At 39.5% G+C, this 24982-nt stretch overlaps 1 protein-coding gene across 1 annotated transcript in view; it reads left to right on the forward strand.

The window, feature by feature from the left end:
* Positions 1 to 24742, forward strand: part of YES1 (YES proto-oncogene 1, Src family tyrosine kinase) — a 73876-nt gene extending 49134 nt beyond the window's left edge. The window contains exons 5-12 of the mRNA XM_034762726.1: positions 2795 to 2898; positions 3006 to 3155; positions 9913 to 10068; positions 10997 to 11176; positions 16181 to 16257; positions 16597 to 16750; positions 17755 to 17886; positions 21394 to 24742. Of these exons, the coding sequence (XP_034618617.1) occupies positions 2795 to 2898; positions 3006 to 3155; positions 9913 to 10068; positions 10997 to 11176; positions 16181 to 16257; positions 16597 to 16750; positions 17755 to 17886; positions 21394 to 21602 (1162 nt within the window). The 3' untranslated portion in view covers positions 21603 to 24742. The remainder of the gene's footprint in view (positions 1 to 2794; positions 2899 to 3005; positions 3156 to 9912; positions 10069 to 10996; positions 11177 to 16180; positions 16258 to 16596; positions 16751 to 17754; positions 17887 to 21393) is intronic.
* Positions 24743 to 24982: the final 240 nt, after the last annotated feature.

Consider the following 24982-nt stretch of genomic DNA (forward strand, 5'->3'; position numbering starts at 1 on the left):
TCCCTCCAGCTATAAAGCTAGCCTCGCTTGATGCCATGATTCTAAATGCACAAGCCCCAAATTAAAACACTAGAAACTTAAAAAAAAATGTACATCCTTTCATGATTTTTGAAGCACAGTATCTTATCTACTGGGGTAGGAATAAGTGCTCTTCCTAGCCATGGTGGTTCACAGTTTGGACCTTAAACTTATACTGGCCCATGACTAAATTTTGCCTGTCCTGCAAATCAGGAGAATATATTTTGGGGGTATAAAAAGGAATTACTTTTTATGGCTCATGTTTAGGCAGGGTAAATGGCAGCTGTTTGGAATGTTAGAAATAGTACAAAGATGAACAAGTTGGCAGAATGCAGGTGAGAGGGGTAAAAAGCGCTTATTGTATGGATAGTTCCAGGTGCATAGTGTATGCGTACACATGTAGGCAGAGCCATGCATGCACTTGTGCGTACACATACTTTTAAATTACATAATCCTCCTGTTTTACATGCAACAAGGCTGCTAAGAGGGATAGTAAGGAAGCATGGGCTGCTGCAGTGTTTTCAGTATGCTGGTAATGTATTTTTTTCATCTGATCCAGCCTGTGCTGTTGAGCCTAGTCTCTGAGGAAGATCAGAGGAAGGTGTTAGGTTTGGTCCTGGGTTTTATGTTCTGTTAATATGTCAAGGGAACCTAGCGCTTACAGAGAAGGGCTTCTTTTTGTATATTAATAGATACAAATTATGGGACAAATTATTTAATAATCAATTTGTGAGCACCTATAGAATAATAGGGTTGTAAGGAATAGCCAGCTTGGATTTGTCAAAAATAAATCATGCCAAACCAACTTAATTTCCTTCTTAGACAGGGTTACTGGCCTAGTGGATAGGGGGATGCAGTAGATGTGCTATGTCTTGATTTTAATAAGGCTTTTGTCATGGTCCCACATTACATTTCTAATCAAATAGTGACGTGGTCTAGATGAAATTACTGTAACATGGGTACAGAACTGGTTGAAAGACCATACAAAAAGAACAATTATCAATGGTTCACTGTCAAACTGGGAGGGTGTATTTAGTGGGGTCCTGCAGGGGTCAGTCCTGGGTCCAGTGCTATTAATATTTTCATTAAGGTCTTGGATAAAGAAGTGGAGACCATGCTTTTAAAATTTGTGGATGACACCAAGCTGGGAGGAGTTGCAAGCACTTTGGAGGTTAGGGTTAGAATTCAAAATTACCTTGACAAATTGGAGAGCTGGTCGGAAAGCAACAAGATAACCTTTAATAAAGACAAGTGCAAAGTATTTCACTTAGAAGGCAAAATCAAATGAACAACTACAAAATGGGGACTAACTGTCTAGGGAGGTAGTAATGCTGATAAGGATGTAGAGCAGTGGTTCTCAAACTTTTGTACTGGTGACCCATTTCATGTAGCAAGCCTTTGAGTGCGAGCCTGCTTTATAAATTAAAAACACTTTTTAAAATATATTTAAGGCCCTGGAGGCAAAGCAGGGTTTGGGATGGAAGCTGACAGCTCCTGACCCCCCATGTAATAACCTCGCGACCCCCTGAGGGGTCCTGACCCCCAGTTTGAGAACCACTGGTGTTGATCACAATTTGAATGAGAGTCAACAATGTGATGAAATTGTGAAAAAAGCTAATATTATTCTGAGGTGTATTAACAGCACTGTCATATGTAAGACTCAGGAGTTAATTATCCTGCTCTACTCAGCACTGGTGAGGTCTCAGCTGGAGTACTGTGTCCAGTTCTAGGTGCCACACTTCAGGAAAAATGTAATAAACTGGAGAGAATCCAGCGGAGAGCAACAAAAATGATTAAGCTTTAGAAAAACTGACCAGTTGTTCTCCCTGTCCTCTGAAGGTAGGACAAAAAGTAATGGACTTAATCTGAAGCAAGAGAGTTTAAAGTTAGATATTAGAAAAAACTTTCAAACTACACCTCTACCTCGATATAACACTGTCCTCGGGAGCCAAAAAATCTTACCGCATTATAGGTGAAACCGCGTTATATCGAACTTGCTTTGATCCACCGGAGTGCACAGCCCCGCCCCCTGGAGCACTGCTTTACCGCGTTATATCCGAATTCATGTTATATCGGGTCGCATTATATTGGGGTAGAGTTGTATAAGGTAGATAAGGTCTGGAATAGGCATTCAAGGGACGTTGTGGAACCTGCATCACTGAAGGTTTTTAAAAACAGGTGGGACAAACACCTGTGAGGGATGGTGTGGGTTTACTTGATCCTGCCTCAGTGCAGGGGGCTGGACTTGATGATTTCTCGAGGTCCCTTCCAGCCCTGTGTTTCTATGAGTCTATTAAATGAATAGAAAAATATAACCTGTAAAATATGCTAGCACAGTGCCCCTTAATGTAGAAGTCAGAATTTCTTTGCAGTGAATGGAAACTCAGTCCAGAGATTTTGCTGTTAAGAGTGAAGACAGATACTTAAATCCCTGCTGTTCCTTATCAGTAGTCCAACAGATAGTAGTAATATAGATTTGCGTGAACTATATTTAGATGAATATCAGTGTTTGGGAGTTTGCATTATGAGCAGAAACACTTTAATATTTGGCCTTCTGTTATAAATCACTACATGAGTAATGATAATAAAGCAGCATTGCATCTGTATCTCAAGACCTTGCTGCCTATTTAGGTGTAAGGGCCTAGGAAAGGCCCCTAAAATTTGAGGGGGGGGGGAAGTGAAATTTATAAAGCAGAATTTATAGTGCTATTTTATGCAGATTATTACCACAGTATCTTCACTTACCTTATCAAATATTTTCTTTAACTTCTTCTAGATGGTATTTTGGTAAGATGGGCAGAAAAGATGCAGAGAGATTACTTTTAAATCCTGGGAACCAACGTGGTATTTTTTTAGTACGAGAGAGTGAAACCACTAAAGGTATTTTTTTTTTTTTTTAAAGCTTACTTCCTTTCTAGGGCAAATGAGTTAATTGTTTCATATATACACATCTTTGTAAGAAACAAAATTTTAACTGTTTTTTCTAGGTGCTTATTCCCTTTCTATCCGTGACTGGGATGAGGTCAGAGGCGATAATGTAAAACACTACAAAATCAGAAAACTTGACAGTGGTGGATACTATATCACAACTAGAGCACAATTTGATTCTCTACAGAAGTTGGTTAAACACTATACAGGTAGGCTGAAGTCCCTATGGTCCAATACTAGTTTAATGTTTTTTACAAGAAAAGAAATTTAAGTAAATGGTACATGGGTATGTTTACATTGCAATGGGCTCACTCATACTTGAGCCCAAACCCCCCTTTTGTCTACACACTCATCTCTCAGGCTCGGACCCAGGAATTTATCAGGGACCAAAGGTTAGCCCTATTACTTTTTGGTGTAGACACAGAGTGCGCGCGCGCACACATCACCTCGGGACCCTGGGAGTCTGACAAAAGTATCCCATGGGACAACTTCCATTGTCCTCTCTATCCCAAGAATCTCCTGTTGACTCCAGGGAAATGGAAGCAACCCCCCTTGGTGTAGTGCAGCAGCTTCATGAGTCAGCGTTTAACCCGTCTGTTGTCGGCTGCAAACATTCCATCAGAGAGCCTTCTGTGTTTGCAGTGGAGATGATCAGAACAAGCCTTTTGCAAAGTTCACTGCTTCATGGTCATGGATGCACAGCCAGATTTTGGCGCATCTCTAGAGTGAGGCCAGCAAAACAGTGGATTTTAGTAAGAGTACCGGGAATGACTACACATACCAGCAAATAACAAAGAAGCTGGCAGCATTGCAAATTAACCAGAGTGGATTCAGTTGCTCAAGACTGAGTACATGAAAACAGGAACCAGAACTGCACCTTGGACAACTTGCCAACATCATGCCTGTTTTATATGGAGTTTGGCTGGATGCTGGGCACTGCACTGAACATGGAGCCAACAGTAGTGCACCATGATTTGGTCAGCCAGAATGGCGCCTTTCTAGCCCCAGAATCCAACATGGGGACTGATAGGAGCCAGCAGCAGGTGCCAAGTGAGGACAGTGAAGTGACTCTCTTACTGAAACCGGTCCCAGAGGAGGTTTTGTAGCAGGAGAAGCAGCAGCACATCCTGGGGCCATACTCAAAGGAGCTGTTTGATTTTTTTTTTTTTTTTTTTTTTTTTTTTTTTTCCCCCTCCCACCCCCACCCCCGAGGCACAGCCCGCTGGGGCTGGGGCAGGAGGGAATGAATGTGTTCCATTTACAAATCTAGTCCATTTCAGTTAAAGGTAGTCCATGCAGTCCATAGGTGAAAAAAAATCATTTGCCCCAAATTCAACTTGAAATTTTGTCCGGAAATGGGGGAAGAGACAAGGAGGATGGCTGTGGAGTTCTCTGTATTTGCCTGCAGCTGTGGAGTTCCATACAGGCTAAGCCATACGGAAGCTAATACCTGTTGAGTCCCCTTTATGAATTCTGACCCAATCCCAGATGCTGATAGCCACAAACTTTTCCTGAAGTGGGAACTCCAGATAAGCAGTCACGTTTTGGGGAAGGGCATATTTTCTATGGCCACCCGAGTAGCTGACCAGCCCACTTCATTCATAGATGAGCTGTTCAGTCACTACACATTTGAATACTTAGGTTGCATACACTGCAGGTGTCCCACCAGCAGCTTGAAATAAAATCTCCTTTGCCGATTGGGCACCACAGCAGCCGTTGTATCTTCCAAAATATGGAAGTCCTGAAATAATAGAAAAAGCTTTTGTAGCATGGCTGCTGATGGCACCTCTCCTAACCAAGTAGTTCTGCAATTTTTAGAAAACAAAAAACATATTTTGAATGTTTAACTTACCATTGTCTCTGCACTTCCTTTGCTGAGATTAACCAGGCTGTGTCCAGGGAGTTTCTGTGGTCTGAAGCATTCTACTTACAATATATTAAAGTTCAGTTTGGAAAAGTAAAGTTTTCTGTCCTTGAATTTCCACAATTTCTATGCTCCTGCAGTGAGCTATTGAGACAATAGCCCTCTGTGACTTGTCCTATTCCAGCCCCCTTGACCACTACTGGCTCTGATACCTCCACAGCTCACCCACACCGCAGCAGACGCCTAGGTCAGTGTGCCTTCACGGACCATTCCGAGAGGAAGCATTTCCGTGATGAATTTGTGATTGAAGTCCTGGACAGGGCCAACAAGCAGGTCCAATACCATAAACAGAGAGGGACTTATGGCTAGAGGAGAGGCTCTGGCTGGCTGCACAGCTTGAGGGCAGGAGAGGCTCTGGCAGGCTGCACAGCTTCAGTGAGAGAGCAGGCACTTGCTTCGCAGTTCCTGGAACAAGAACGGCAGCTAAGGATGGAGGACAGACCCCAGCAAAAAGAATTGTTTGAGCAGCTGATATAACTAATAGTCACGAATAGTGGCTCCTGCTGCATTACCAGCGCCACAGCCTGAGTCCCCTGTGTGGTACCCGGTGATGCAGTCCAGAAACAGCTTGGAAAACTCCATGGATGGGTGGCCCATGCAATTGGGCCCCATGAACAGCTAGGCAGGGTAAGTTTGCCCCGTGTAGTCCTCCATATTGGACCCGCTCCCATATGGATGCCTCCACCCCCACTGCCAAGTGCATGGCAAACAAGGAAAGGACAATGGGGGGGGAGGGGCACATGCAACAGTAAGGGGCTTCTGTCTTGCACATGGTTTCACTGTTTCCATTTGTTCATGCACTATGGGGTTTTTTTTTGTTTTTTTTCTTAAAGGTTCTGTTACTGATGTTTGGCTTGGTAATGGCAGCTGGCTGCCTGGCAATGGGTGAATGTTGTACTTTTCTAATACATGTTTATAAATAAAGCTTTTATTTCATCAAGAAAGTGTATTGCGATCGCTGCATCACATCATACAATGTGTATTTAAAATAACAAAGATAAACACATGATTGGGGCAATTAGGAATTAGTTTGCAAACGCACTTCCTCAGTATGGTTATCTACATAAATCTATACTTTAACCACTTCCTTACATCAATCCATACTGTAAATCAGCCCCTGGCCCCCATTTCATAAATGGTCAGGTCATTCATAAATACATTTCATGGCAATCAAACCCCCACTGCTCCCCAAGCACTGAAATCCTTCACAATTGATGAGCCGCAGTCCTATCCCTCCACAAGCACATTCAGAAAGGTACTGTTCCCCTCTTCAGTTGTCATGTAAGTCTATAATGTGAGTGCACAAACCATTCCCAACTTCTGTAGCCTGGGTGCATCCAGCTCCAGCTGTGGTAGGTGCACTTTCTGGCTGAGTGTGCCAATTCAGCAGCCCCTTGCTGTCATGGGTCCATTTAGGGGAAAATGGCTCACTTCTGGCTTCACAAAGATTGTGAAGAGTGTTGTCTGTAGCTACCGGTGTGGTGCTCTGCTCTTGTTCGATGATAACCGTCGGCTGCATGTGTGTTCCCTCTGTGTGCTGCCCCGGCTCTGCGCAGATAGCTAACACAGCAAACCCCGAGAGAATCCCCAAAGACCACAGACTCTAGTAAGGTACGAAGGAACCCGAGCCAGGTTTATTGTTAAACAAAGCACAGTAATAGTTTCCGGTAGACTTTACAAGACATACTACGAATTTGTGCCCCGTGGCAATGGACCGGCTCAGTCAGTGGCGGGACTTTCCACTGCCCCCTAGGCCAGACAAAGATGTGCACTCCGGGACCTACTTTTATACAGTTACAGGACAGATTACTCCTCGTCCCCTAACGCCCCTACTCTACTTGCGCTACATTGATGACATCTTCATCATCTGGACCCATGGAAAAGAAGCCCTTGAGGAATTTCACCATGATTTCAATAATTTCCATCCCACCATCAACCTCAGCCTAGATCAATCCACACAAGCGGTCCATTTCCTGGACACTACTGTGCTAATAAGCGATGGTCACATAAATACCACTCTATACCGGAAACCTACTGACCGCTACACTTACCTACATGCCTCCAGCTTCCATCCAGGACACACCACATGATCCATTGTCTACAGCCAAGCTCTAAGATATAACCGCATTTGCTCCAATCCATCAGATAGAGACAAGCACCTACAAGATCTCTATCAAGCATTCTTAAAACTCCAATACCCACCTGCTGAAGTGAAAAAACAGATTGACAGAGCCAGACGAGTACCCAGAAGTCACCTCCTACAAGACAGGCCCAACAAAGAAAATAACAGAACACCACTAGCTGTCACCTTCAGCCCCCAACTAAAATCTCTCCAGCGCATCATCAGAGATCTACAACCTATCCTGAAAGATGATCTTTTACTCTCACAGATCTTGGGAGACAGACCTGTCCTCGCTTACAGACAACCCCCCAACCTAAAGCAAATACTCACCAGCAACCACACATCACTGAACAAAACCACTGACCCAGGAACCTATCCTTGTAACAAAGCCCGATGCCATCTCTGTCCACATATCTATTCAAGTGACATCATCATAGGACCTAATCACATCAGCCATACCATCAGGGGCTCGTTCACCTGCACATCTACCAATGTGATATATGCCATCATGTGCCAGCAATGCCCCTCTGCCATGTACATTGGCCAAACCGGACAGTCTCTACGCAAAAGAATTAATGGACACAAATCTGACATCAGGAATCAAAATACTCAAAAACCAGTGGGAGAACACTTTAACCTGTCTGGTCATTCAATGACAGACCTGCGGGTGGCTATATTACAACAGAAAAACTTCAAAAACAGACTCCAAAGAGAGACTGCTGAGCTGGAATTGATATGTAAACTAGACACAATCAACTCAGGATCGAATAAGGAGTGGGAATGGCTGAGTCATTACAAACATTGAATTTATCTCCCCTTGTAAGTATTCTCACACTTCTTATCAAACTGTCTGTACTGGGCTATCTTGATTATCACTTCAAAAGTTTTTTTTCTCTTACTTAATTGGCCTCTCAGAGTTGGTAAGACAACTCCCACCTGTTTATGCTCTCTCTCTGTGTGTGTGTGTGTGTGTGTGTGTGTGTATATCTCCTCAATATTTATTCCACTCTATATGCATCCGAAGAAGTGGGCTGTAGTCCACGAAAGCTTGTGCTCTAATAAATTTGTTAGTCTCTAAAGTGCCACAAGTACTCCTGTTCTTCATCCCTACTGACTTATTGAAATACAGCCCCTTGGCTCATTCGGGTGCTGTCTCCTCCTTTGATTATGTTGTTTCAAACAGATCTATCCATCGTGCTGTCCTTTTGACCCTGTCTTTAAGATGCACCTGCCTGTTCCTTGTTATGTCTGTGGAGTGTTCTCATGTCATCTTGGCACAAGTTCCTCTTATTAGCACTTATTTGTGGATGCACTTGCTTCTAGCAACCCTCTTCTTACCAAGTTCTGTGAGTGGGGCCTGCCTTTGATACAAGAGTTTGTTTCAGGGCCTCATCTTACTACAAAGAGTACAGCACAGTAATTTGGACAACATTGATGACTGACATCCAAATGGGTCGGTAGACATACATCTCCACCAGGATTCAAATGAACATTTCACAATTATTCTACACCTGTTGACAGAGTAATTAAACCATCTTTTGCCAGAACCTCTGAAACCAGAGTATGGTTTCATAAGCCAAGGCAAAAGGGGGCATGGCGGGGTTCCCCAGAACAATGGTAGGGACAATAACTCAATTTATGACCGTGTCATTTGATGGGAAGTGTGTCCCAGCCTGTCCATAAATACAGACTCCCAATGGGTGAAAAACCCTGGCATCATGAACTTCCCAATGCAACTCTTGTTGACATTCATAAATCATCTTCTGTGGTCCATGAGGGCATGCATAACAATGGAGTAGTACCCTTTGTGGTTTATGTACTCGTGTTTCTTGAGGAGGGCAAACTATAAGTCCCATCAATGGTTCCGGTGCACTTTGGAAACCCCATTCTCTCAAAGTCAGTAATTTACCTCAGGATTATTTTTTATGCCCACATGGGGTAAACCACATGTCTGATTGCCTCAGAAATGTCTGCCACCACTTTACCCACAATCAACTTTCTGACACCGAACTGGTTGGCAATGGACCTGTCTTTTACGCTGGAGGATTGAGACAAGCTGCCTATAAACTCCAGACATGTAGCCTTCTTCATGCAAAAGTTCGGGACCCACAGATGGTCATCCCAGGTCTGCATGATGATGTGATCCCACCAGTCTGTGCTTATGGCCCCGCACAAGAAGCGTCAGTCTACGTAGGGGGCATCAGCAGCTATACCGAATGTACTGAGCAGCATCAGCCAGCGCAAGTCCACGATGTATGGGTATACCTCCACCTGCTCTATTCTAAGCTCTGTCAGGTGCCTTTAGTGGTTCAGAAAACAACCCCAAAATGTCCACCAGCACCTCATGGACGCTCTACCTGTTTCCTGACACAGGAGTAAAAGCGCAAGCTAGAGAAGTTCTTCAAAAGGTGTCGCCTCCATGTTACTGGCTTCGGTAGCTGGGAGTGCACAGACCACAAAGTCTTCTCAGTAGCCTGTGTTGTTGGGCTGATCAAACTTCCTGTAACATGCAGGGTGGGCAATAAAGTTTTCCCACAGTGCACTGTGGTCAAAGGGCTAGAGCAGCCACGTTTCGGGAGGGTGCTAGGAACTTTGGGATATGGTCGATTTTGATTTGGGTCTGCGCACTGCAGCATGGACACTGGAGCCCCAGGTTCAAGCCTGGTTTAGAAAAGTCTAACATGGGTCAGCTGACTCGAGTCCCACCAACCCTGGGGCTTACATTGCAATGTAGACATACCATATGTGTCTGGTGGTTCTTTTAGTAAGTGTGCTCTTTTTTTTTAAATAATAAAGCTCTCTTTAGCTATGGCAAAAAAAAAAACAACTTTTTGATAGACATTCTTTGTATTTTATTTCCTTTTATCATAGTCTTTTGCATATTATTTAACTTAAATGATTTCATTTTCCAATTATCCAGAACATGCTGATGGCCTGTGTCATAAACTAACGACTGTGTGTCCAACTGTGAAACCCCAGACCCAGGGACTATCAAAAGATGCCTGGGAAATACCTAGAGAGTCTTTGCGGCTAGAAGTTAAGCTGGGCCAAGGATGCTTTGGGGAAGTATGGATGGGTAAGAGTATGATATGTGCACCTATCCTCTTGGAATTTTGTTTTTACCTAAAATAGCATAGTCTAGAAAGATAATCTGCTGAAGAGTTGAAGGCAAAATTACTAATAGCAGTGATATGTGTCAAGGACCATGCTTTCAATGCAAAATCCCCTATAATTTTTGGATATGAATTCACACCATGAATTATGAGCTTTAGCCAGTAGCAAGGACTCTGAGATTAGGGGGTATGAAGCAGTCCAGCCACCATAAAGGAAGAGTGAGGAGGGAATGGCAATCACAAGTGTGCTGGGAGGAGAAAAGGTGGCAACAAGAAGTAATAAATGGAGGAGGAGACCCCAACAACAAGTATGAGGGGAAGCAGAATAAAGCTAATTTATAATTTTAGTTTATAAAATTTTAGTTTATAATTTCAGTTTTAAATTTATAATTTTATAATGGGGGGAGGGGATAGCTCAGTGGTTTGAGCATTGGCCTGCTAAACCCAGGGTTGTGAGTTCAATCCTTGAGGGGGCCACTTAGGGATTTGGGGCAAAATCAGTATTTGGTCCTGCTAGTGAAGGCAGGGGGCTGGACTCAATGACCTTTCAAGGTCCCTTCCAGTTCTAGGAGATAGGATATCTCCTTTTTTTTTTTTTTTTTAATTTGAAAAATTAGCTTTAATAATTCCATCTCAGTTGTTTACGTGACTACACAAATAATTTTGTTTTGTAATTTACTAGATCTCCATAATTAAATTATGCCCTCATTATATGTATTTGGTAATTCTATATATTTATATATAGTAAAATTCAAAGCTAATTTTCAGTATAGTTTTTACTGCTTTATCCCCTTAAAAAAAAATTTTTTTTGAAACAAAAAATGAAAGTAATTTCAGTTGAAAACCTCTTAAAAGCATAGCTGAGGCAGTAAAATGTACTGGTTTCTCTAGGAACGTGGAATGGAACCACAAAAGTAGCAATCAAAACACTAAAACCTGGTACAATGATGCCAGAAGCTTTCCTGCAAGAGGCTCAGATCATGAAGAAATTACGACATGATAAACTTGTTCCGCTATATGCTGTTGTTTCTGAGGAGCCAATCTTCATAGTCACTGAATTCATGACAAAAGGTATGTGATATTAACTGGAAGGCACTACGTTTAAAAGTTAATAAAAGTCCCAGTAACCAAAAAAGGTATATTTTGATTCATGTTGAATACTGATATGTGTAAACCTAGCCCAGCATGTGAATTTGTGATTGAGTTTTAACATATGATAGGTTCTGAAATCATCTTTGTTGAATCTGATTTTTTTTCTATTCTTAATTTTGTGCTACCATGATTTGTTCAAATCTGTTTATTTACTGAACTCAACCAGATGGGTTTTACAAATGATCCAGGTTTTTAGTTGCTAGGAACTAACTGGCAGAGATGCCTGTTAGTGGGAGAAGTCTTTGTAATTATCCCATTGAATCAATAAAACTTGCTGAAATTAAAAGAAACACTGTTAAGTTTGATCTACTTGCAATAGTTCTGCAAACTAAACTGTAAACTAAAATTGTTTGCTGTGCTTTTTCCTCGTATTTTTTCCCCAGGCTACCCCTCACCCCAAAAAGAGAGAAGTTTGAGGGTTCAGGATGTGTGTAATAGGCTTTAAATGTTTACTTCCAGTATTAAACAATCTTTAAAAAGAACAGGTCTCAAATTAAATACTTTAATTTTTGAAGAATTTGATCTCTTGTGCTCATCTTGGAGAGAGTTGTGGCAATGTTAGGAGGATAGAAATCAGATTGAAGTCAGAAACTGAAATTATAAAATTTATAAATTATATCAAAGAGCATATAGCATATAAAATATTTTTAAAACTTTGGATCAGGCCAAATAGGGTGGAGAGGAACTGAAGATTTCAAACTTTTAAAAATAAAAGCAAAATGGAAATGAATGAAATGAAGCAGTCTCTCTGATGGCAGATCTTAAAACAGCCTTGTGAAATCAGGTTTCACTGTTTAAAATAAGCCATTTATGTATGTATGTATTTACTTACTTACTTACTGGAGATGGAATGGCACAAAACAAAGATTAAAACTTGAATTGGAACGTTGCCAAAACAAAGTAGGATTACTATAAAGAATTACAAAAATCTACTGAACAGTTGTCAATATTACAAATGTAAAACTCCAGCAAATGTTTCCATTTTAATCTGAGACAAATTGTTCATTATTTTTCTGAAAATGTAAAAAGCCAGTGGAGGGGGGAGGGAATCAGTTTGATACTAGTGCATTAACTGTTTTGTTAGTGTTTACCCCCAGTAGCACAAAGCCATTGAAACAATAAGGTTATGGCATTTTAATCAAATCAGGTTGTTCGGTTTTGGTTTTGGTGTGGTTTTGTTTTGTAATTATTTTTCATTATTTGCACTGCTTTTCCCACCCCACCCCAAGAGAATAGCCAGCGCTACCTCTCACGGTTCATCTAGCTAGCCTCAGAGACTCCAACATTAAAACAACCTTCTTCAAGGAAAAGAGAGCTGCATGGAAGCACCACAGAGCCCAACAGCATTTTTCCTGGTCAGGCAGATTACTAGAAGTTGGAGTAAGGTCTCTACTCCTCCACAATACTCCTTCCTCAAGAAACAGGATATGGAAATCTCATGTCTCATGAAATAGTGCAGAACATCAACCACAGATATCCTGGTTTGGCCCATCGCAGTTCCTTTAAACAGAAAATTGTAGCAAGCGATTATAAATATATCAGATGTATTTAAAATTGTGGCAGTTACAATGATGAGGTTGCTCTGAAAAGTCTGTGACATGTTTATTTTTTAACATTTTTCATTCCATTTTTGTCTTTACCATTTTGGAAGATGTGACTTTCTTAAATTACCCCAGTTCTTAGCATTTTAACAGATTTTCATACTGAAGAGAACATTTTCTTGAACCCCTATGGTATGCTTACAGCTGGGCAAGCCACTATATCAGAGACCAAGATTTAAGATTGACCATAATTTGTACTCCTTAAAAGGCAGCAGTTATTAAATCACTGCAAGTCCTTTCAAGCAGTACTAATGTTTTAGTGTTCTTTATATAAATGTGATATGTAGTTGAGGAAAGACTATTAAAATATGTGTCTTAGAGAGGGGAGATGGATTTTGGAATCAAGAAGAACGTACAACAAACAAAATTGCTGCTTTGATATCTTGAGAGAGCAAAAACTGAAACTATGTAACATTACAATTTCCCTAATATATAATTGAGGTTGAGTGGCAGAATAACTTCCTTAATGTATTTTAGGGAAACTTAGTTCACATCCAAAAATTTAAAAAAAAATTATACTCTAAACACACATGAATGTATTTAGTTATGCAGTAAATAATGTTTCTTCTTCACTGCAAGAGAGGCTGCAAACAAAGCATTATACATTCTATAAAATGTTCCTGTTTTTGTTAAATGGTGTATGTAGCTGACAAGGAGCATCAGTGATGCAAGGATGCTTCCTGACCCTAAGAATTTATTAGCTTCCAGTTGTCCAGTAGCAGTCCATTTTGCTAGTGTTGAGAGTACTTAACATAGTAATGTAAGATGTGCATGCCCTATTACTTTTACTGTCCTCATGTGAAATATTATTTACATTTACAAATAGCCATGATACTTCACGTAAGGAGCTATTGCATTACAGTGGCAGATAGGAAACACTCTTATCTTTTTCTAATCCTGGAGCACCTTTGCACGCACAGGGAACAATACAGCGTTGCCATTCATTCCTGTCTATGGCTTCTTCCTCCGTTAAGCCCAGCCTGGTCATGTCCCTCTGTATGATGTCCTGACATCTGGTTACTTGTCAACCTCTAGGTCTGACTGACCTTGGTTTTATTTATTTATTTATTTATTTATTTATATATAGGATGCCAAATATATTTGGCATCCTATCATCTGTTTTCTGCAGTGTCCCCACCATCATCATCTTTTTGATTGTAGCCAATCCCATATCCTGATTTTACATCCTACTCTCCTAACATCTTCATTTGTCTTAAAATCATTCCACTTCACACCTGCTATCTTTTGAAAATCTCTCATCTCTACTGCTTCCAGCCTTCTGATATCTGTTTCGTTTAATCCAGCTGCTTCCAGACCATAGACAATACTGTTGGTACACTGGTTGGATAAATTTTCACTTTGGTATCAAATGTAATGTTTCCTATACATATACATATATGCTTTTAAATTAAGTTGATGAAAGCAAAGGGTACTGTGTAACTAAAAATGATCGTGCTCCAGTTTGCAGGTGCTAAATATTTAATTTAAAAGTGCATTTATGGCCAGATGTATTAATGAAGCATTAATTATAGTGATATAGTCAGTGAAAGAATTAATGTTGTAATTTTAATCCCTTTATATATGCCAGCACATTTCACTCTGATGCTGTTATCTATATCTCTGATAGAGACCTCTATATAGTTAAGGTTGCTTGATGCTTTCCATTATAATACCCTATTTTCAGTTCCTCATTAGTCTGGCAAACTTCAACAATTCCTGCAGAAATTTTCCATTGAGTGTCTGCCTCTGGCTGAAATCCTTTTTTTTTTTTTTTATTTTTTTTTAACACTTTTCAGCAAAATGGTTTTGCTGTTTCCTTGAATGAGGTTGGTTATAGGAAAATATTATTTTTGCCCATGTTAATTACAACCATTTCATTGAAAAGCTGTTCTGTATCCATGCTTTAGAGTAGGGACTTGAAGTTTGGCAAAGGTGTCAAGCTACTGTCAGCAATGTATCTCTTGCTGTCCCTGTGAAAAAATCCACCCAAATGTAGCCAAATTATACATTTCTAATCATTTCAGTTTGCACATGCCCAATAACGTGTTTGCTAGTGACTGGCAGCATTATTCTTCAAAGATTCTGTCTGCACCAAACATGTTCCATCCTGACACAGTTTCTGTGTGCCTACCAGACTGATCTTGCACCATCCCAGTGCTGCAGGGGCTGAGCAAGCCTTTTCCTGCAGTTGTTTCTTCTTGCTGCTGGTGGCCACTCTGGCACCAGTTACCAGATCTGAGGGCAATGAAACTCTTTCGTTGTTCTCAATGCTCCCCCTGCTGTCTCCCATTTATCAGGGAGGAAACAGCCTAGCTTGTTCAACGACAAAGGGATGAGAAGAGATGGATGATCCAGCAGAAAAATACTGGGATCATGTAATTAAAGACTGTATTGTAATGCACATGCATAAGGTAGCTGACTTAAGTCACGTTTCTGAACTTTAGAGTGCTTGATTTTGCAATCTTAATGTTCTTTTGATATATTTTTTATGAAATAATATATATTTAAATATTATGTAATGAATTATGTTCTCAATAAATTAGTTGCATAGACTACTTACTATATACAGTGGCACACCGGATTGCAAGATTCTGCACATGTATCTAAGGTTATATAATGTATTATTTGAGAAATAATACCTACATCAGTTTTCATCAGTAGAGCTCAGTGTCTTACAAAGGAGGTCAATATTATGATCCCCATTTTACAGATAGACTATTAAACACGTGAATAAGGAGCGCTGTTAAGATGGCATGTGCAAAGTTATCTTGGGCAGTTTCTGGCTTGTAAGTGCTTCCTTATGCAACCATAACATTCTATTAATGTCAAGATTTTGTATAGATTAATTAAAGTTTAGTCTAACCTTTTAACGATTCCCATGAGCATCCAAGGCATTGTACCAGTAGGTGACACAGCAGCATTTTATTCCTAATGTCTGCTTTCTTCATATTGACCTTGTGAGCACTTGTTTCTGGAATGCGGGGAAGTAACAGAGATATGGGAGGAGGAGAGATGTTCTTATGACCTTTTTTTTTTTTTTTTTAAACAGAGGAGCATGCAGAATTGGATGAAACTTGCTGTTAGTAATTTTCATGTGTGCAGTTAAAAGAACACTATTAGATCGTGCAAACCCAATATTTCCTTTTGGAGAAGGAAATATTTAGGGGGAGATTTTCAAAGGCACTGGGACTTCGAAAGTCAATGGGAGTTGGGTACCTAAATCCCATGTGTGCCTTTGAAAAACTCTCTCTTAGAGGCTTTCAGCTAGACCTTAATGATTGTGTCTGTTTTTTCCTTAATTATATTTATCTTCTTTTTACAGGTAGCTTACTAGACTTCCTTAAAGAAGGAGAAGGGAAATGCTTAAAACTTCCACAGTTAGTTGACATGGCTGCTCAGGTACTTTGTATAAGTCAACAAATGAGTATTTTCCACATAGAAAACATGTTAAAAATGTGAAACAGATATACCAACCAAAGATCACAGCTAAATGTTCTATATGCTTTTACTCTTTACAGCTTCTGTTGAAGTTTTATAATTTGCTACAATAAATATTTTTGTATTAGATGTCCTAGAGTAAAATACACGTTATTAATAATCAGTAAGCTATAATGGCCAGCTGTGATGTATTTTATAGCAGAACTGGCACCAAAAAGACTGCTTTGTTATACATTATGTTTTTGGAGAAATGAGCATGGTCACCAAAAATAGCTTTTAAATAAAACCTTTCTTTTTCAGATTGCTGATGGCATGGCGTACATTGAAAGAATGAACTACATCCACAGAGACCTTCGGGCAGCTAACATTCTTGTAGGAGATAATCTTGTGTGTAAAATTGCAGATTTTGGTTTAGCAAGGTTAATAGAAGACAATGAGTACACTGCCAGACAAGGTAAGACAGATTTATTTACTGTATAAATAAATCCATATACTTTGAGTTATTTGCTCAAATATCAAATTTAGGGGAGTATCAGAGTACTTATCTACATACCGAAAATGTATGCATATATATGTAATAATCATACCCTTGAAGGCATATATGTTTGGTCCCAACCCCCACTACTTTTCCTGTTAGTGAAAGCTGCAGTAATTAAACTCTGAAAATTATTTGGTGATAATGGCTTAAGTTATCAAAAATGACTAGTGATTTTGGCTGCCCAACCTCTGAGGCACATTGTAGAGGTCTGAATTTCAGAGGGAGGGTACCCAGCTCTTCCTTAAAATAAGGCCCTTTTTAAGTGACTCAAGCTGGGCACCAAAATCACAGGTCACTTTTTTGAAAATCTTGGCCAATATTTATTGCTTTAATGTTTTCCAGTTTGAAAAATCCCTTTATACTAAAAGATATTAAGCCATCCAACTAATTGAACTAGCAAAGCAAAATTTAAATTCTGATAAGTGAAAAATGCTGGTTAACGAAGAGGGAGGGAGTTTGGAGGCAGTGTGGGGCTGAGGGTTGGAGCGCGGGACTCGGGGGTGGGGAGCGGGCTCTGGGAGGGAGTTTGGGTGCTGGAGGGGGCTCGGGGCAGGGGATTGTGGCACAGGAGGGGATGTAGGGTGCCAGATCCAGAGGGTGCTCACCTCAGGTGGCTCCCCACATGCCAAGAGCTGCGGGGACGGCAGAAGTGCACAGAGTCGCCTGCCACACCTCTGCCTAGGAGGAGCAGGGACATGTCGCCGCTTCCAGGGAGCCACATGGAGCCAGGTAGGGAGCCTGCCGGCCCCGCGCCAACCGGACTATAAACCAGACTTTCTATGAAGATTAGAAATGTCAGTTTATGGAGCTTTCCAGTTTGTACAGGGCCAGATAACACAGCTTTTAGTGTGTGTACGCACGCACAAAGTGTGAGCAAACTGTATCTAGAAAAAAGTGTCTGTCTTTCTCCACTGTTTTAGGAGCCAAATTTCCAATTAAATGGACAGCTCCTGAGGCAGCATTATATGGTCGGTTTACAATCAAATCTGATGTGTGGTCTTTTGGAATTTTGCTGACAGAACTGGTAACAAAGGGTAGAGTGCCATATCCAGGTAAGAAAGCATTAAACAAGCCTTTATTAGAAGATATTACACCAGTATGTTATGATAATCATAATGGGATTTATATAGTTTGGTGTTAAGATAATGAAACTCAAAAAAGATATTCCTTTTAGTCCTAATTTCTCAAACTGATCATTTGGATCCTATTCCAGTTTACAGTATAATCTTAAATAAAGCTGTTTGAAATCTTCCTCCTGCCCCTTTCTTTTCTACTTCTCCTATGTCTGAATCAGAGGTAGAATAATGAATACTAGAAATATGAACCGCTTCTAACAGAAGAAACTTCCTTTCTCCTAATAGATTAGACTGTTAGACAGCCATTTTAACATGCTCCACTTCAGATCTTATTGGAGAAAGCAAAGCTACCCTTTAACAGACTATTAGAAGAGTAAAATGATTTTCCAGGAGGAAAGTAATGGTGTATAGTGCTCCATTATATAAAGTTACAAAAAGAGAAATGTCAAGCCCTGTTTTTATAACACTACATGCAGCTTGGGCCTTATTAATAAATAAATTCGAGAAACTGGGAAATTTTTCTTAAATCACAGAAAGTCATCTTGACTCAGGCCCTAAGGATGTTTAATCAGTGTTGTTGATTGATATTCATTACTTTTAAATGTTTGGTTTGGTTTGTGGTTTTGCTCTGGTTGGATTTTTGTTGGTTATGTGGGGTTTTTGTTTGTTGGCTCTTGTGTTTTTTGCCAGTGTTGTAAAAAGCATAGTATACATTACATTACATTGTTACATGCCAAATCCTCTTCCCTGCGCATGGGTGAGTGCCATGAGTTTTACGGGTAAAGTATTTTTACACCATAGGTTACAGTGTTCTGTGGCTGCTACTGCCACCTCCTGTTGGAGGAGGAGGAGATCAGTGGACCTGCATAATTGAGGATCCATTGGCCATGCCATGTCCTCAAAATCTTCCCTGTGTGCTGCTATGGATGGGCTCTGCAGAGCATAACGTTCTAATATGTGAGGGTATAGAACCTAGTAAAGGAGTTCCTGCATCATAACACATTCTGCATCCCTGTGCATCAGAACCACACCAATTTGTAATGCTTACCAGGCTATAATCAACCAAAAAGACGGGTGCAACATTTTATTCCTAAAGAAGTCATAATATTTTGAGTGTCAAAAGGGTAAGACTTGCAAATAAGAGTCTTCTCTCAGAATGTAGGCAAGTCCAGAACACTCACTTTTAGCATAATTTTGATACCTCAGGATTTTAATGCCGTTGTGACTCCTACCAATAACTTCCAAATAACTATTTCAGTGATCCAGTATGAATAAACGCTATGAGGACAAGATGACAAGTCCTAAGCTAAAATATTTTAACTCACACTTGATTGCCATAATTAGTCACACTTCTTTAGGACCCAATCCTTTTCTCTGGGCCAACTCCAAGCAGCAGGATTTAACGCTAGTGGTTTAATAGAGACTGGAGGTGAAACTTACCTTCAGTGTGTAGTACCCCCAAGCAATGGAACCATTCTGGCAGTTGCTGCTACTGCTGCTGCAGCCTTGAGACTGCAGTAGCAACCACTGCCATTGGTGCAGGAAACAGTGGCAGCTAGATCACGGAGGGAAAGATCCCCTAGCCCTAACTCTGGTTTTGGTGGACTGCCTCTGCCCTTCTACCAATCATAACATGCAACAAAGTGCAGGGAGCTCCTAAAAAGTAAGGCTTCACAGCATGCAGGCATCTACTCCCCAGGTCCCTAAAATCTGCCTACAACAGTCTCCTATGCAGAACACCATTTGGACTGCTGTGGACCTCCATGGCTGTAAGGGAGACAGCAAAGTGCATTGCTTAAGCAGTATCATTTAACCATTATGGGTGAGATTTTCAAAGAAGCCTAAGGGTATGTCTTCACTACCGGCTGCGATCGATCCAGCAGGGATCGATTTATGGGGTCTAGTCTAGACGCGATAAATTGATCCCTGAGTGCTCTCCCATCGACTCCTGTACTCCAGCGCCTCAAGAGGCGCAGGCAGAGTCGACAGGGGAGCGGCAGCACTCGACTCACTGTAGTGAAGACACCACGGTAAGTCGATCTAAGTACGTCAACTTCAGCTACGTGATTCATGTAGCAGAAGTTGCATAACTTAGATCGATTCCCACCCCCCCAGTGTAGACCAGGCTTAAGAGACTTAGTTAGGCATCCAAACTCAATGGAATTCAGAGGGTTTAGAGCACCATGCTCCTGTATGCTGAGATTTTCAAGAGAGCCAACACCTTTCCTGAACTAGGACAGCTATTTACCTAATAAAGTGTATTCTGAAATTTTGAAGTTTGTTTTTAGGGAAATATTTTGATAATTTTCATAAATGAATCCTTCAAAAGCCACCATTTTCAAAAACAGAAAATTGTGGGAGCTGGGGGGTATTGAGTTTTTTTTTTTTAAAAACTCCGCTATTCATTTAAGCAGATAAATATAGACTTAGGAGCCTAACTTTAAGCTCCTGTTTTGGAAAATCCTGCTCTTACTCTTTTTGAAATGTAAAATGTATTTTTATAATTTTTATTCTAATTACACCTATCTAGTTTTTTGCCTTGCAGTTTAATTATTGCATGGTTACATTTAAAGTGCTTTAGGACCCTATAGTATCTTAAATCCCACTGATAAGGTTTAAGAGTACTGAGTACAGGAGAATATTAAACTTGCTTTCTACCTTCTCGCTTCTGAAATTTCAGATTTGGGGCTTTCTTGACTTGCAGCAACCTGATGCTGTCTGCAGCCAGAATGTATACAGTATGTGTTGAAAATGGCTGCCTTATGGAAGGGTTCCACAGTTTTAGTTCAATAAATGTAAATAATATGAAATATTTTGATGTGTTGATTTGAGTTTATATAACACTTTTTTGTTCTGGGCAAGTTATCAACTGAACTTTAGTATAGAATCTCTTTTAGTATTCTGACAGGTTTCAGAGTAGCAGCCGTGGTAGTCTGTATCTGCAAAAAGAACAGGAGGTCTTGTGGCACCTTAGAGACTAACAAATTTATTTGAGCGTAAGCTTTCGTGGGCTACAGCCGAAGAAGTGGGCTGTAGCTCACGGAAGCTTATGCTCAAATAAATTTGTTAGTCTCTAAGGTGCCACAAGTACTCCTGTTCTTTTTAGTATTCTGTTCAGATCAAGTGGCCAATGAATAAAACTCCAGACAGGGTCTTGTTGTGGGGCTCTCCTTTGCAGGAATTTTCCCCAAGTAAATAGGAAATGTTCTGTAGCAAAAGCATTTGAATAAGCATGAGGATGGGCCAGTACTAACTATTTGAGAAACATGGGTAAAATTGAATATTTCAGAAAATATATTTATTTTAAAATTTACAAAATTAATCCAACATACTGTGTCTATAGGGAAGAGTCCCTTGTGGCAGTACATTTATCTTGAAAGTTAAATTTAACTCTCAGGTGGTCTGATGCCAGAAAAAAGCTGAGGAATTTTTGGAAACTGTTCTTTGTGTAATGTCATTAACACCTAAAATTCTTTATTGTAGGGATGGTGAATCGTGAAGTTCTGGAACAAGTAGAACGTGGGTATAGGATGCCTTGCCCACAGGGCTGTCCAGAGTCTCTCCATGAATTAATGAAACTGTGTTGGAAGAAGGACCCTGATGAAAGACCAACATTTGAATATATTCAGTCTTTCTTGGAAGACTACTTCACTGCTACAGAACCACAGTACCAGCCTGGAGACAATTTATAAGCCAACAACCTACATAACATGCACAAATCTGCCAAATGTAAAGGACTTTCGAAGGGTTCCTTGCTTCTTTAAAGGAATCAAAGGAAAGAAAATCTTCACTCTGCATGCTTTTAATGGCAAACTGGAATTCCATACTACAGTTGCACAAAACCACTTTTAAACTGTTATACCCTAATTTACCAATGATGTGATTTTCCCCCCCCGCCAACCCCCCAACTGATTTCAGGGTCCAAAAGGAGTTTGCTGAAATTACTCAGTGGTAAAGTGAGTGTTGGCCTGACCATTACTAGGAAAAAAAAAAAAAACCCTAACATTTAATAATACATTCTGTTAAAGGGAGAATTGTCTTAAATTACATGCGAGCTTGGGGTGGAAAACATTTTAAACAAAGGAACTTTATGGGACCAAACAATTCCATTCCAGTTCTATAAAATTTCCTGTGTTCAGAATTAGATGGACTTTTCCCTTAAAGATGGTACAGCCATATCTGAGATACTGATAGTAATCTTCAGTTTAAGCTTCCTCTTGCATGGACTTAATTAGGATAGACAAGGTTAAAACAGAAATTTAAACAGTGTATGACAAACTTGATTAAATGCTAGACCTCAGTAGTGGAATTGGAGAGCATAATGCACTGTGTTCATATTTGTATTAATGTAACTGGAAAGTAGCATGAGAGATTTTTCATTTTTATTTTTTTCTGCATAGTTAAGAATAATGAAGATAACTATAAAATGAGGTAATATTTTATAAAGTTGTGTTGATAAAATATGATAAAGTTTGAACTTGAAACCATACAGTACAATCAGAGGGACAATTCTCTAATCTTTTAAGTTCCAGTCCTACAATGAGCTCTGTGTGGGAAGACTACCTAAACAAAGCTCATTGCAAGATCAAGATCTTAGCTGGTAAATGGTCACCTTTAGACAGTACACATTAAAACACAGATTTGGTACTGTGAGATGTGGCTAGTATGTATTAACAGTGATGGGTGCCACAAATGTAAAACGACACTAGTTCAGGGATTTGATTGCACTTTTGCTTTTCTTGACTATAAAGACTCTTACACACACAATTATTTAAGTGAGAATAAATAGGAGAAGAAAATGTGAAGGCCTAAAAATTAGAGGGATAAAGTATATTTAATATTGACATAATACAGTGATGACAAACCTTTGCTGGCATTCAGCTCAGCTCACACTACATCTACGATATTTTCTTCAACTACTGATATATTAAGCAATAACTTCATGTCCTCTGTTCATCTGGTGGCATGAAGTTTGGATTTTCAAATTAAGCTAACATACTTTAATTATTAAACTAAATAGTTTTCTCTAGTATCATGATGATGATCATACTATCCGTGTAGCACTATCTGACAAATGAATTTCATGCATGTGGGCAATATAGTTCTGGTACTAAAAATTGTTTTTCACATGTTTACACTACGTTCTTCATACTAAATCTCTCCACTAAATGGAACTTTGTAAGAACAGTGCCATCATTTTGATTTTCCCTTATCTTCTATACATGTGTGATTATCAAATTTTAAAAGGGCTTTATGTAAAAAACCAAGAACACTATATGGAATTGTAATTTTTTTCTAAATATTTTAAAATGGGTAACATGATCGTACAAGTTTATGTATTAATACAGTTACAATAAAAATGCCAGAAAATGGTGCTGGCATTAATTGGATTTTAATGACTGAATGGAACAGTTCCTTGTAATAACATTTGTATAGTAAAGAAATAAAACACTAACTTAATGAGTTTGTTCATTGTAAATGGTTGTGTATTATAGAACTCCTCCAGAAAGAGCTTCTGTATGTATATGAAATTTTTATTTTTAATCATCTTTCACCTCAAGACATTGATATGGATCTTACCCTAACACAAAGTTCAAATTCACGTTTTTTATATAATCGTAATAAGTTTAATTATGTAATTAAGTATTTTTATAAAGTATGGCATTGTGGAATTCTTTTGCAGAATTGGTTTAAAATAAATTTCTCCCTCATTGCACCTGATTTATTTAAAAAAAGATAAAATAGTTTGGTTTCAAAACTACTTCATCTGCTTGCTGCTTTTTGGAGGAAAATTTTTTGAAGCTGCAGAGACTTGAGTTCTGATCCTCCCTTCCCCCCCCCGCCCCCCCGTTGAAGCTATTTTTAATATACTTTTTGAGAGATTTGAATTGTGGTGTGTTTAAATCTATTGTGAAAGTGAAGATTTTTCTAGAGCACTTCAGAACTTCTTAGTAGTGATCATTTAGAACAAATCCTATCTAATCTTACAACTCTGGCCCCATACAAGGAACAGGTATTATGTGAATTCCCATAAGAGAAATTCCAAAGTAAACAAAATCCTCTAGTTGGGCATCACCTTACTACAGACAAGCATTTTTTGGCTCTCTTGTACCTTATCTGTTGTCAACAGCCATTATTGATTTCTGTGTAATTGTTCTTGGAAGTCATAAATCCGCTCTTGTGATAGACATAACCGTGTTCCTAAAGTTAAGAAACACTGTCACTATGACCACTGTCATTCAGTGGGCACTGGCAGCCAATCCCAAATTCCCAACTGCAGAGGAGGGCCACTGTATATTAAGACTGTACTACTCAAAATGTTTTCTAAGCTACATCAAACAATTCTAATATAAAATTACAAAACAAAAGATTCTTTCTACACAAGTTATAAGCTGCGAAGTTTACCATATTTTTAGTATTTCCTGTAGTGTATCAATGTTTATTTTTTATTATTGATTTTTAAATGGGAACAATTATGTAATATTTCTGGTAAAAATTGTACTCAAATCATTGTTCATCAGTTTTGTCATATACTTCTTTTGTGGAAGACTTTCAAACTGTTTCTATCATGCAGTGTTCTCAAGCTTTAGTATTTTTATATTACTTTTGAGTAATTAAAGTTCCAAAAGTACAAACGTTGTGTATGTGCCTACTCTTTAGAGAAAATAAGTAGCTACTTTAGCATAGTTATAAAAAGGGCCTTGTATATTCCTGAGTCTTGCAGCTATGGAATTGTACCCCTCATATAGTATTGTGCCATAGTGGTTTTTTTTCTTGTTTGTAGCTCTCATGGGTTGTGAAGAGGACCTCGAAAAGGTAAACAAAACATAAACCAATGCAGTGTTGTCTTCATGAACTTGCAGACAGTCTGAAACAATTCAGAGAGCTGCGACCTTCCCCTTTGATCTAAGATGACAACAACTAAAAGTGGTGATCTGTGGCAAATTAAAAACTGGAAATGTGGATAGAACTTAAAAATAACTAATATCAAAATAAGTACCTCGGCATAGTGAAGGAATTGTTCATTTTCATGTTTAGATAAAATATTTAAAACAGAAATTTTAAAGGTGCT

Source organism: Trachemys scripta, chromosome 2 (assembly GCF_013100865.1).
Source record: "Trachemys scripta elegans isolate TJP31775 chromosome 2, CAS_Tse_1.0, whole genome shotgun sequence".
In the NCBI taxonomy this organism is placed as follows: domain Eukaryota; kingdom Metazoa; phylum Chordata; order Testudines; family Emydidae; genus Trachemys; species Trachemys scripta.